Source organism: Argopecten irradians, chromosome 14 (genome assembly GCF_041381155.1).
Source record: "Argopecten irradians isolate NY chromosome 14, Ai_NY, whole genome shotgun sequence".
Classification (NCBI taxonomy): Eukaryota; Metazoa; Mollusca; class Bivalvia; order Pectinida; family Pectinidae; genus Argopecten; species Argopecten irradians.
In genome coordinates this window covers 30391904-30404249 of record NC_091147.1, presented here as the reverse complement: position 1 = coordinate 30404249, position 12346 = coordinate 30391904, and the positions used below count along the sequence as shown (strand labels likewise).

The 12346-nt window shown below is 37.8% G+C and overlaps 2 protein-coding genes across 2 annotated transcripts in view; one reads left to right on the top strand and one right to left on the bottom strand.

The window, feature by feature from the left end:
* The window catches only part of LOC138307153 (uncharacterized), a 115488-nt gene extending 114020 nt beyond the window's left edge, over positions 1-1468 (bottom strand). The window contains exon 1 of the mRNA XM_069247782.1: positions 729-1468. Within this exon, the coding sequence (XP_069103883.1) occupies positions 729-1468 (740 nt within the window). The remainder of the gene's footprint in view (positions 1-728) is intronic.
* A 1042-nt stretch (positions 1469-2510) lies between these two features.
* LOC138307152 (uncharacterized) lies at positions 2511-11582 on the top strand. Its single transcript, XM_069247781.1, has 3 exons — positions 2511-2541; positions 6329-6496; positions 10971-11582. The coding sequence occupies exons 1-3, from the start codon at positions 2511-2513 to the stop codon at positions 11291-11293; spliced, it is 522 nt and encodes a 173-aa protein (XP_069103882.1). The 3' UTR covers positions 11294-11582.
* The last annotated feature ends 764 nt before the right edge of the window (positions 11583-12346 follow it).

Below are 12346 nucleotides of genomic sequence, written 5' to 3'. Positions count from 1 at the left end.
TTATCGACCATTTAAGTATGAATTCACAATAATGAAACGATGTATTTCAGCACCACAAACAAACATTGCTGATCCGATAAATTCATTTAAGATGCATCGTTTTACATAAGTTCCATGCATACAAATGTTATGACTTTAAGAAAATCTTCAAGGTCACACAGATTTATCAACTGTATATTATCGACCACATCCGGGTATTATCGACCAACTATAAAGATGCTCCAATAACCTTTACTATTTTTGAAAATATCTATTTTACAAAACAACTCAATTCAAAAATAATAAATTTATTTAGATCTACTGTTCATAAAATAAATTCTTGAAAGAACTGATATTTTCGGCATTTCAAGTAGGCCTAGTAAAGAACCTGCCGCATTTGTCCGACCTTAAGGTCTTATTAACAGAAGTCGCATGTAAACCTGTACGCCTCGATATCAGCCTCCCGACGGAGATTGATCAAGGTTATATCGGAGCTGCACAGAATATGCCACCACAAATTACATGTAACACATGCAACCCATTCAGACACTCTTCCACCGGTCGACTGACAGCCAGGGCAGAAATGTGAATCGGCGTCGGACTCGAAGTCTTCAAGAAACTCCTCCTCACTATCCGTGTCGAACAGCTTCTTGCACGATCGCTTTAATGCTCTTTTGCTTTGTTCCTTTTCTTCTCTAATTCGTTTTCGTTCCTCTGCACGTTCTTGCTTAGCTTTTCTTTTTTCTTACTTTTTTTGCTTGTTTTCAATTCTCTTTTCAGCCCTTTCTTTCTTATTGCGTTCCTCCTCAATTTTCTCTTCCTCTTTCTGCTTGAACATTTCAAGTGTCTCATGTCCGGATAAAGCCTTTGGCAGTTTTTTCCGCTTTGACTTGTTTTTTCCTGTTTTAATTTCTGGAATCACAAGCGTTTGGAACGCTGCAGATACGGCATGCTCATTGCGTGTCATATTCCCAACGACGGCTGAAACATGCACATCTGCAATATCACGTTGAACAATAACGTTCTCTTTGTCACAGTCCTTGTCGTTTGTGGTTGAGTGTTTTGCCTGACAAGACAAGGCAACAGCGTTAGGCCTATTATCACTCAAATTGATGTCATTGGTACCTGCATCCCCGTCATCAGTTTCTTCTGCTTCTCTTTCTTTGGTTTCTAATTTTTCTTTGGAGATAAGTTTGCAAGGACCCAATTTGCTTTGGTCTATGCCTTCTGCTGTTAAGGGAAATAATCCTGAACGCTTAAACGCATGGGCGGCGTTAGAAAGTGTGGCACATGTCTCCCAAGATTGCTTGAAGACTTTTGGGAAGTCATACTTTGTGAAAGCCTTTCCAAGATTATCCATTTGCCATTGCTTGACATTTCCTCTCCATGCTGATTTCATTGGTGGGAAATCAGCATGGGTAGCGTTTGGCAAAAGGCAGTACAGAATAATATGATTTTCAGCACAAAATCTGGCTGCTTCCGCCGTCATATGAGTACTGTGGCCGTCCACAAACAGAATCACAGGCTTTTCAATGGTCTTTTCCTCAACGAAACTGTTGATCACGGCCAGAAAGCTCAGGAAAAGTTCCCTGTCCATCTATCCATTTTCAGAGTGAGCATATATTGCTTCGGGAAACTCTTTTATCCCCGTATCTCTAAATCGTTGTCCCGGATATACAATTAACGGAGCGACGTAATCCCCGAGAGCATTGAAACAAGCCATAACAGTAATTTGTTGTTTGCTGTTAGACACGACTTGGTAAACATGTTTTGCGCCTGTTTAAGATAACACCTTGCCCAACTTCATGCATAAAGGAAAATCGGACTCGTCGGCGTTGAATAACCGTCTTGGGTTCTTAATAAGAAGTTCCCAGTTTTGAATGTCTTTTTCCAAAAAGGCTAAAGGCCATCATACCACGCCTGTACCATTGGCATTGAAATTGCAGCGCGCTCGTGTCCAAGTGCCTGTGGAATTTCATGAATGCCGTGTACCAGTCATACCCAGGCAAGTTGTCTTTGGATGGTGTTTTCCTTCCATCCAGATCTATAATTCGTTTAACCTCAAAGCACAGTTCTTTCCTGGTTATAGGATACCCTATTTCCGCCATGAGGTTGGCGTAATTTACCAGAGTGCTCTCTTCTGCCTTCGTTAACACAGGTTTCGGGCCAGGTTTTGTTGGTTCCAAAGGGACCCTGTTTGCCAGCTTGTCTAGAAGGGTTGTTTTAGGAACAGAGTATGTCCTAGATGCCATTGATTTCCCCATCCCGTTTCTTACAGCTTCAATTGCTAAGGCCATATTTTTAGACGAGTATTGAACTTCTTCACAGAGAGTTGAGATGCCATTTCTAAGAGAAAGAGAACATAAAGTTGAAAAGTAAAATTTCAACTAAAACGTTGAATATTTTTATCAGTAAAACACATGCACAAAATCTCTTTGTCTTAATTCGCTCAACACCAGTCAAACTATCCGAACAAATTCACAGATTTAAACATATTTCGTATACTGGTACATGTACATGTACATGCAGACATGTCAGAGGTCACCTGTCCGATCCAATCACGTGGGTTTCCCGGGTACTCTTGTTTCCTCGCACAGTAAGACCACTCGCGCTCTTCCATCCGATCCAAATAGGGTGATTTATTTAAGCTGTATAGCTTGTTTCGCAATTGTTGTAAAATAAATAGTTTATATTCTACATGCAGACAAAGTTCTTGATAAATATGTAACACGAAGGCAAAACAACAGTTTGTAATTATTAAAATTATTTTTGGAACGTTCAGTATCAAATTATTATACTAACTGTACTAAAGGAAAATTGTAATTAAACGAATATATTCTTTATCTTACATTTCTATAGCTGTAATTGTTTTCACATATATCAATAAATCAAAGGTCACCTTGTGATGAGCCCCGTTGCAAAAAAAAAAAAAAAAAAAGCTAAAAAAAAATGTTTTATGTCCTTTTCACCGCACAACAAGTCTTTGAAAACGATATTAAGACAAGAAAATATAAATTGATGGGCTAGCATGAGGTTACAACACGGAAAAACGCCCCCTAATGTAATCTATGTTAACAGTGTTCAACTTAATGTCGCTAGTGTCCGTCTGGTGCAGTGATCGTCAACTACCGTGTCCTTATAAATATAATTTATTAGGTCGATGCTGGGAATCATAACTATGACCCGAATTATTAAAGAAATAACATTGTTTAATTAAATGAAAAGGATGGTAATAAGTGTATTATTAAACTGAAGCTAAAATATATACATTGTAGTTTACGTCTCTGCAAAATTATCAATCTCAATTCCCATTTTAAAACTAAAAATTTGTTTCGGATTTGTAGTGGACCTTTGATTGAGAAAAAAAATGAAGAAAATTAAAAACAATATCTAACCGGCGTGATTTGAACCCTCCGTGAGACCTACTAAAACTATTCCCTGCTAACCATTACACAAATGTTTACCGGATACTAACTGTAGTAAATACATTGTATATATATGTTGCGCAGTAAAATCTGTGTCACTAGCCAACTGTCGTTAATACACGGAGATTGTGATTTCGTCTGGATATTATCGACCCTTCTATTTTTTGGTATCTGAGCTACCTGTCCATGTTTTCTTTGAATATTTCAACAAATACCTGTCAGTTATCACTGATTGAACACAAAATTGAAGCTGTAAACGATTATATTTAAATCAAGTTTTAATCAGAAAAATTGTCGATAATACACGGAGGTCGATAATACCCCAGTATGCTCTATTCAAGTTGGGTATAGATAACAACCAGCCAAATGAAAAAAAGACCTTCGAAACGGCCCGTAGATTGAGCACAGGACAGAATTTTAACCGCGCCGCTGATTGGCTGGCTAATCTTGAATTTCAAAAGTAAAATGTTTTCTGACAGGTAATTATTCCTTGATAACCATGATATGAATTTGGAAATTCAGATTGAGATTTAGGTTCAAAATATCAATTTTGATAATGAATAGGTAAACACATTAGAATTTCAGGTTTTTTAAAGTGCAAAAATTCTCCTTTTCTTATGAAGATCTTGGACCAATGCGGAATAACTCTTACAATATTATTAGTATTAGAGTATTAAAGGATTATCTCCCTTTGGTCACATCTTGTAATCTCAACTAAATACACATCACCCAACGCACAAAATAAAATCGCTGAAAGGACAATTGATGTCCTATACCTCCGTCATTTTGAATCATATGACCTTGAAATTAGTCATTTTATGTGTCTGAGAGCATGCTCTTTCACATTCGATTCAAAACCTTTCTCTTGGAAATTTCTTAAATCACGGTAAAATTTACGTTAAAAAAGTGAACAAAACGCCATATTCGGAGGGCTATATTTCGGCCATTTTCTAATTCGTGATTTTGAAATTATAACCCTGTACAGACAATATATCAATGTCTACATTTACATAAAATCAACACCCTAAATTAAATGATAAAGGCCCTACGAGCTCACAAATTACGGGAAAAAAATAAGTAAATGGAACAAATGGACATATTTGGAGAGCTATATTTCCGCCATTTTTCTATATAACCCCTTTAAAATCCATAACTTTTGAAGACAAAAGTTCATACAACGGAGGTATGAAAAATCAACACTGTACATACAGGTATTATGGCGTTGAAACGTCTCGCGCAGGGACTAAAATTTCGATTTTTAATGTCCTATAACTCCGCCATTTTGGATCATATGACCTTGAAATTGGTCATTTTATGTTCCTGAGAGCATGATCTGTCATATGCGCCCTTCAAAACTTTTCTGTGACAAATTTCGTTTTTGACCTTTGTTTGACTCCGTAGCAAACTCTTGACCTTGACATAATCTCTGATAACATGGCATGGGAAAAGCACTCGCAATGTCAGGATCTGTCTGAATAACTTAACATGAACGATGTATGTGTTATGTTATGTTCAGTGTATGGTTGTGTTTTGTTGTTTTGTGGTTGTGTGTTTTTGTGATGTGTGTTGTTTGTTTGTGGTGTTGTTGTGTGTTGTTTTGTTGTTGTGTGATGTTGTGTTGTTATGTTATGTGGTGTTGTGTTGTTGTGTTGTGTTGTTATGTGTGGTTGTGTCATGTTATTGTGTTGTGTGTCATTAGTGGGTTGCTGTGTGGCTGTGTTTTGTGTTGTGTTGTTGTGTGCTGTGTTGTTGTTCCGTGTTTGTGTAAAGTGTTGTTACGTGATGTTTTTATGATGTGTTGTTACGTTATGTTGTGTACTGTTGTGTTGTTGTCGGGTTTTGTGTTGCTGTGTATTGTTGTGTTGTTAGGTGTTGTTGTATGTTGTATTGTGGTTGTGTTGTGTGTTGTTGTGTTGTGGTATGATGTTTTGTTGTGTGATTTTGTGTTGTGTTATGTTGTGTGATGTTGTGTTGTGTTGTGTGATGTTGTTGTGTGTTATTGTGTTGTTTATGAGTGGTGTTGTATTGTTGTTGCGTGGTTGTGTGTCGTGGTTGTGTTGTGTTATGTGTTGTTGTGTTATGTTTTGTTACGTTGTGATGTGTTGTGATTTGTGTTGTGTTTTTGTGGTGTTGTGTGTTGTTGTTGGGTGGTGTTGTGTTGTTGTTGTGTGTTTGCGTGATGTGTATTTGTGTTATGTTGTGTGATGTTGTGTTGTGTGATGTTGTGTTGTGTGATGTTGTGTTGTGTGATGTTGTGTTGTGTGATGTTGTGTTGTGTGACGTTGTGTTGTGTAGTGTTGTTCTTGGATGTTGTTGTATTGTTGTTGCGTGGTTGTGTGTTGTGGTGTTGTTGTGTTGTGTGTTGTGTGATGTTTTGTTGTGATGTTGTGTCGTATTGTTGTGTAATGCTGTCTTGTGTTGTGTGTTTTGTGATGTTGTGTTTAGTGTGATGCGTTGTTGTGTTGTGTGATGTTATGTTGTGTTATGTTATGTTGTTTGATGTTTTGTTGTGTGATGTTGTGTTATTTTGTTGTGTTTTGTTGTGTGATGTGATGTGTTGTTGTGTTGTGTAGTGTTGTTGTGTTGTTGGTGTGTTGCTGTGCTGTGTGATGTTGTGGTGTCGTGTTGTGTTGTTGTGTAAAAACGAGTTCTTATGGGGTCACTTTTCAACGGGGTCTATTTTCAACGGGTCGGTGTAAAAAGTGCGCTGAAAGTTCAGTTTTCAACGGTTTTCGGGGTCATTTTTCAAAGTTGAAAAATGACCCGAGGTCAGTTTTCAAAGGGGGTCCATTTTCAACGTTACACCGGCCGAGTTATAGACCTTCGCATTGTATTACATATCAGGAGAGAGAAAAAATTCTATAGAGTAAAATGCCTGTGGTCTAACGGTGATACTTCCATTATAGTATTACTTTATATTTCAGAGACTTGGCTTGCTCGGAGAATCGGGGAACAAACAATTGAGGTATTCGCATTATTGTTTAATTTGGCGGGGCTAGCAGGTACTGGAATCCTTATCTATACGTGGCAATCACAAACACGACTGCGGTATATGATCACACTGGTTACAGCAACCGTACTACTGACATCAGGTACAGTATCGTCTGTATTCTATCACACTGGTTACAGTCACCGTACTACTAACATCAGGTGAGGTATAGTCTGTAGTCTATCACACTGGTTACAGCAACCGTACTAACATCAGGTACAGTATATAGTCTATAGTCTATCACACTGGTTACAGCAAACGTACTACTAACACCAAGTACAGTATATAGTCTATCACACGTGTTGCAGCCACCGTACAGTATAGTCTATAGTCTATCACACTGATTACAGTCACCGTACTACTGACATCAGGTACAGTATCGTCTGTAGTCTATCACACTGGTTACAGCAACCGTACTACTAACATCAGGTACAGTATATAGTCTATAGTCTATCACACTGGTTACAGCAAACGTACTACTAACACGTAGTACAGTATATAGTCTATCACACGTGTTGCAGCCACCGTACTACTAACATCAGGTACAGTATAGTCTATAGTCTATCACACTGGTAAAAGTCACCAGTTTGTAGTCTATCAACTGGTTGCAGAAACCGTACTACTGACATCAGGTACAGTATAGTCTATAGTCTATCAACTGGTTGCAGAAACCGTACTACTGACATCAGGTACAGTATAGTTTGTAGTCTATCACACTGATTACAGTCACCGTACTACTGACATCAGGTACAGTATAGCCTGTAGTCTATCACAATGTTTACAGCAACCGTACTACTAACATCAGGTACAGTATAGTCTATAGTTTATCAAATTGGTGACAGTCACCGTACTACTGACATCAGGTACAGTATAGTCTGTAGTCTATCAGACTGATTACAGTCACCGTACTACTGACATCAGGTACAGAATAGTCTATAGTCTATCACACTGATTACAGCAACCGTACTACTGACATCAGGTACAGTATAGTCTATAGTCTATTACATTGGTTACAGTCACCGTACTACTGACATATTGTACAATATAGTCTATAGTCTATCACAATGGTTACATCTACCTTACTACTGACATCAGGTACAATATAGTCTGTAGTCTATCACACTGGTTACAGTCACCGTACTACTGACATCAGGTACAGTATAGTCTGTAGTCTATCACACTGGTTACAGTCACCGTACTACTAAATCAGGTACAGTATAGTCTATAGTCTATCACACTGGTTACAGCAACCGTACTACTGACATCAGGTACAGTATAGTCTATAGTCTATCACACTGGTTACAGCAACCGTACTACTGACATCAGGTACAGTATAGTCTGTAGTTTATCACACTGGTTACAGTCACCGTACTACTAACATCAGGTACAGTATAGTCTGTAGTCTATCACACTGGTTACAGTCACCGTACTACTAAATCAGGTACAGTATAGTCCGTGACTCTCAAAGAATAGCCACATACTTCTCACCAATGGAGATTAGTGTAACATGTTCAATTAAATTGTTCATGTATACATGAAAAGTGAAATTCTAATAGAAGTCTATTTTTATTTCATAAAATTTATCCAATTTTATTACAAATTGCATATATCTCTTAAACATCACATTTGTTCGTTAGTGATTTTCACTTTGTTTCAAGTCTTGAAAAAGTACTTACAAACTTTGTTACAATTTTGTATAATGCATTGATTTTGTTATGACAGTGTATAAGGTATGATAGAAGGTGTCGTATGACAAACTTTTCAGACATCTGATGTTAAACTTAGAGTGTTATCACATGGCATGTATCCAAATTGATACCCATAAAGAAAAACGTTTAAATATAAGAAAACTCTATATCTATGGATATAATATGATTTTACTGTATGAAAGGGCTGTAGTTGTGCTTATTATATAGAGAATATATCTTGTATCTTACAATACAAGGTTAATCGTAGTGCGAGGCTTTGCCGAGTCATCTCGGCTTTCAGTGTAGAGCGCCAGAATAAACTTTGCATTGTAATATACTTACCGTATATTCTGTTTATCCTGCAACCATTTCCTTATAGACGACATTCAAAACGAAAGGTATTCACCGGCTATTCACTTGTTTTCAATCGAAGTGAGACGCTTCTTTAAACCGAATGAGAGTAACCCTTTTACTACCGTGGAAAATATGTAAGCGCTTTCGCAAACAGTCCTAGTAATTATGCTCAGATTGTATTGTCATTTGAAAAAAACGTGTAAATACTGGAAAAAAACCCAATTATTATCCATTAAATAATTACTTATAGCAATACATACATTTGCCATAAGCCAAGAAAAAGACGACTCTGCAATACGGAGATGTATATGCCGTACAAATAACGTCATTCCCGTGAATGTGACGTCACGTGTTGGTGGAACTGAATGACTTTTCATTCACTGAAGGTTAAAGTTAGAAAAGGTTTTGTCAAATGTGGAACAAATTCACGTGATCGTATTGACAAATAAAACATTTCGTACTGACGGATGAAGTTTATGCGGCAGTGACAGTAGTTATATCGGTCAGTAAGTAAGACCCCCTGTTATGATTTATGTGATGTTTCATTGATTTAGGTTCATTGTTACATGTTGTATCTACCATAGAAACACAACCAGATATGTTTTTTAATGGTTGTAATAATTTCTAATGAAAAAAAAACCTACAGAAAAGATTATGGGTCTATAAGTTACAAGGCAGTTTTTTTCGGGTCAATAATGATATTAGACTGAATAGCGCACTTTATTAGCTCACCTGGTCCAAAGGACCGAGGTGAGCTTATGGGATACCGCAGCGTCCGGCGTCCGTCCGTCCGTCGTCCGTCAACAATCGATTTCTTCTCCATAACCGCTGGTCGGATTTCAATAAAATTTGACTGGTAGCATCCTTATGGGCTACTAACTGAAAATTGTACAAATGATGGGGCTGACCCCCCGGGGGCCTGAGGGGCGGGGCCAAAAGGGGTCAATTTGGCTATTTCCATATAAACGACTTCTTCTCTGAAACCAAGCATGGGATAGCACCCATAATGCAATGGTAGCATCCTTATAGGGTGGGGATTCAAATTGTACAAATGATGGGGCTGACCCCCCGGGGGCCTGAGGGGCGGGGTCAAATGGGGTCAATTTGGCTATTTCCATATAAACGACTTCTTCTCTGAAACTAAGTATGGTATAGCACCCATAATGCAATGGTAGCATCCTTATAGGGTGGGGATTCAAAATTGTGCAAATGATAGGGCTGACCTCCCGGGGGCCTGAGGGGCGGGGTCAAAAGGGGTCAATTTGGCTATTTCCATATAAATGACTTCTTCTCTGCAACTAAGCATGGTATAGCACCCATAATGCAATGGTAGCATCCTTGTAGGCTGGGGATTCCAAATTGAGCAAATAATAGAGCTGACCCCCGAGGGCCTGATGGGCGGGGTCAAAAGTGGTCAATTTCCATATAAATGACTTTTTCTCTGCAACTTAACATGGGATTGCGCTCATAATGCAATGGTTACATCCTTATAGGGTTTCACTTTGGATTTAAAATTTTGCAAATGATGGGGCTGACCCCCCGGGAGCCTGAAGGGTGGGGTCAAAAGGGGTCAATTTAGCTATTTCCATATAAACGACTTCTTCTCTGCAACTAAGAATGGAAGAGCACTTATAATGCAATGGTAGCATCCTTATAGGGTTGGGATTTGAAATTGTACAAATGATAGGGCTGACCCCTAGGGCCTTAAAAGGCAATAGATGCGAGGTCAAAAAGGTCAGTTAGGCTACTATTTTCATATAAATTACTTTGTCTCTGAACCTATGTATTGGATAGCATATTTGTATGGTATCAATAGCATCATTGTATGGTTGTGATTCAAAATTAAACTTTGGGAGTCAATTTTGCTTATTTTTCTAATTGTCAGATTCTTGTGATAATTACTAACAAAAAGCCAGGTGAGCGATACAGGCCCTCTGGGCCTCTTGTTAGAAAAAATTGGGTGAGGCAACAGTATATTTCTTTCCTGTTGAGTGTTTATATCCTGTGTTTAATTATTTAACAAATTCTCTTTCGCGTGGCCTAGAAGAAAAGGATAGTACAAAAAGTACTTGTTGTGCGTCACATTTTCAGTATTTCACACATTTCAGACCAAGTTATCAATTTCAAAGTTATGTTTCAGAGAAAATAACAAATATTTGCATAAGACAAATCATAATTATCAATAAATGATTCATGTTTGGCGTCATCACTGGGAAATGGGGTAAACTTTTTCCACAAAAAGGTTTCAGCTGTTTTCTCAATGGGAATAATTCACGTACCACATGATACCCTATAACATTTCTGCGGGACCATTGCTTCTATAGGTGATGGAATGACGTCAAAAGGGTATCAATTTGGGTACAGTATAAATTTGGATACAATGACGTTACACTACACAATGATCTGAAACGATTTTGACATAAAAACGTAGTTTTTGCAATGCTGGATATTACATTATGAACACATATCCAAAATTTCTGGAGAAAGTTTAAAGGTTGTCTAGTCAACTAGATCTAATCCTCTGATATATTTCAGCCGCATTGGAATGGGCCAATCTGGGAGAAGTGTTGGCTGAGATGGGAAGCATAGTGCGATACAATGACCCTAAGATACAGCTCTTCACGCCCTCCTCTCTCGTGCTGTCCGGACTCGGGTCCACGTGCATGTTTGCTGTCAGTGTGTTGTATTACCTGGCAGTGATGATGATCATTTACCAACACAGTGACATCACAAATACACGAGCCACAGAAAATCGTGGACAAGATGCCAACGGCGGAAGTGACTTCACACCCGCGCCATCTCAAAGTCACATCGAAAGTTTGGAGGTGCAAGTAAACACTGATCAAACAAGTGTATAAATGATTTAATTCTCTGTATACGTTTATTATATCTCATTGTATGAATCATTTGGAATATTTCGAATTTACTTGTTAATTGGTAATGAAAGAAAAATATATAAATTTTGCCTGTATTGTTATAGTGATATTGATAGGTTATAGTATTCATCACCATGCTGGCTGCCTTCTAAAATGGGTTTTAAGAAAAGTGAAGCAAATAGTTTATATATTTATTCCAAATATGTGTCTAGTCTGCAAATTGATAATTATCATTTTCCGAGCACAACACTCAAATAAATAATGATTTGATTACTGTGTGCGTAGTTCGTTTTTTCCGAATGACTGCAAATTAGTCAAATAGTGCACTTTTATGCGTTATTCTATTTCAAAACACATGTTAGGTGAGCGAAAAAAGTTTTATCAGTAATGCTGAAGTTTGTCAATAAACTTTCAAATCGAACCGATAGAAATTGAGATGTTCAAAATATATTTTTTCAAGATGGCGGCTGTAGCGGTCATCTATGATTTTCGAAAAATAACCATAATTTGTCGCGACCATGTCAGGATCATTTTAGACATATTTCAGCCAATTTGCACCAGTAGAACTTGAGAAAAAGTTCAAAATGTGTTTTCAAGATGGCATGTGTGGCGGCCATCTTGACTTGCGAATTGACCCAAAAATAACAACATTATGTCGGGATCCCATTGATTTCGACTAACGCCTACTTTTGGATTCTCGAAAATCCAGCAGGTTGATGACAGCTGATTTGTGCACATTTATAACACCTTTCGGAAGATACCTCTTTAAGAGATTACCGTTTGGAATTTCGTGTGTTCCAGAAACGCATAAAATCAAATTAATTTGCACTGTGGAGTATTTAACATGAGATAAATAAAACGATTTATATTTTCACATCGGGAAACCCCTAGATATATGCTTCAATAAACGGAGCCCATTTTATTTGTATGTACAATTGTATTGTCCATTGATACATTGGCGGGAATTTGTATCACTTTTATAATTAGTGGCTGTTCAAAATGCCTGTCTGAGCGAAACGATATCATTCAATTTTA

Excerpts from the sequence above, each read along its gene's own strand:
- LOC138307152 (XM_069247781.1), top strand. The coding sequence starts at position 2,511 with ATGTCAGAGGTCACCTGTCCGATCCAATCAC. Across the intron at positions 2,542-6,328 it reads CACCTGTCCGATCCAATCAC|AGACTTGGCTTGCTCGGAGA; the intron begins GTGGGTTTCCCG and ends TTTATATTTCAG. Across the intron at positions 6,497-10,970 it reads AACCGTACTACTGACATCAG|CCGCATTGGAATGGGCCAAT; the intron begins GTACAGTATCGT and ends GATATATTTCAG.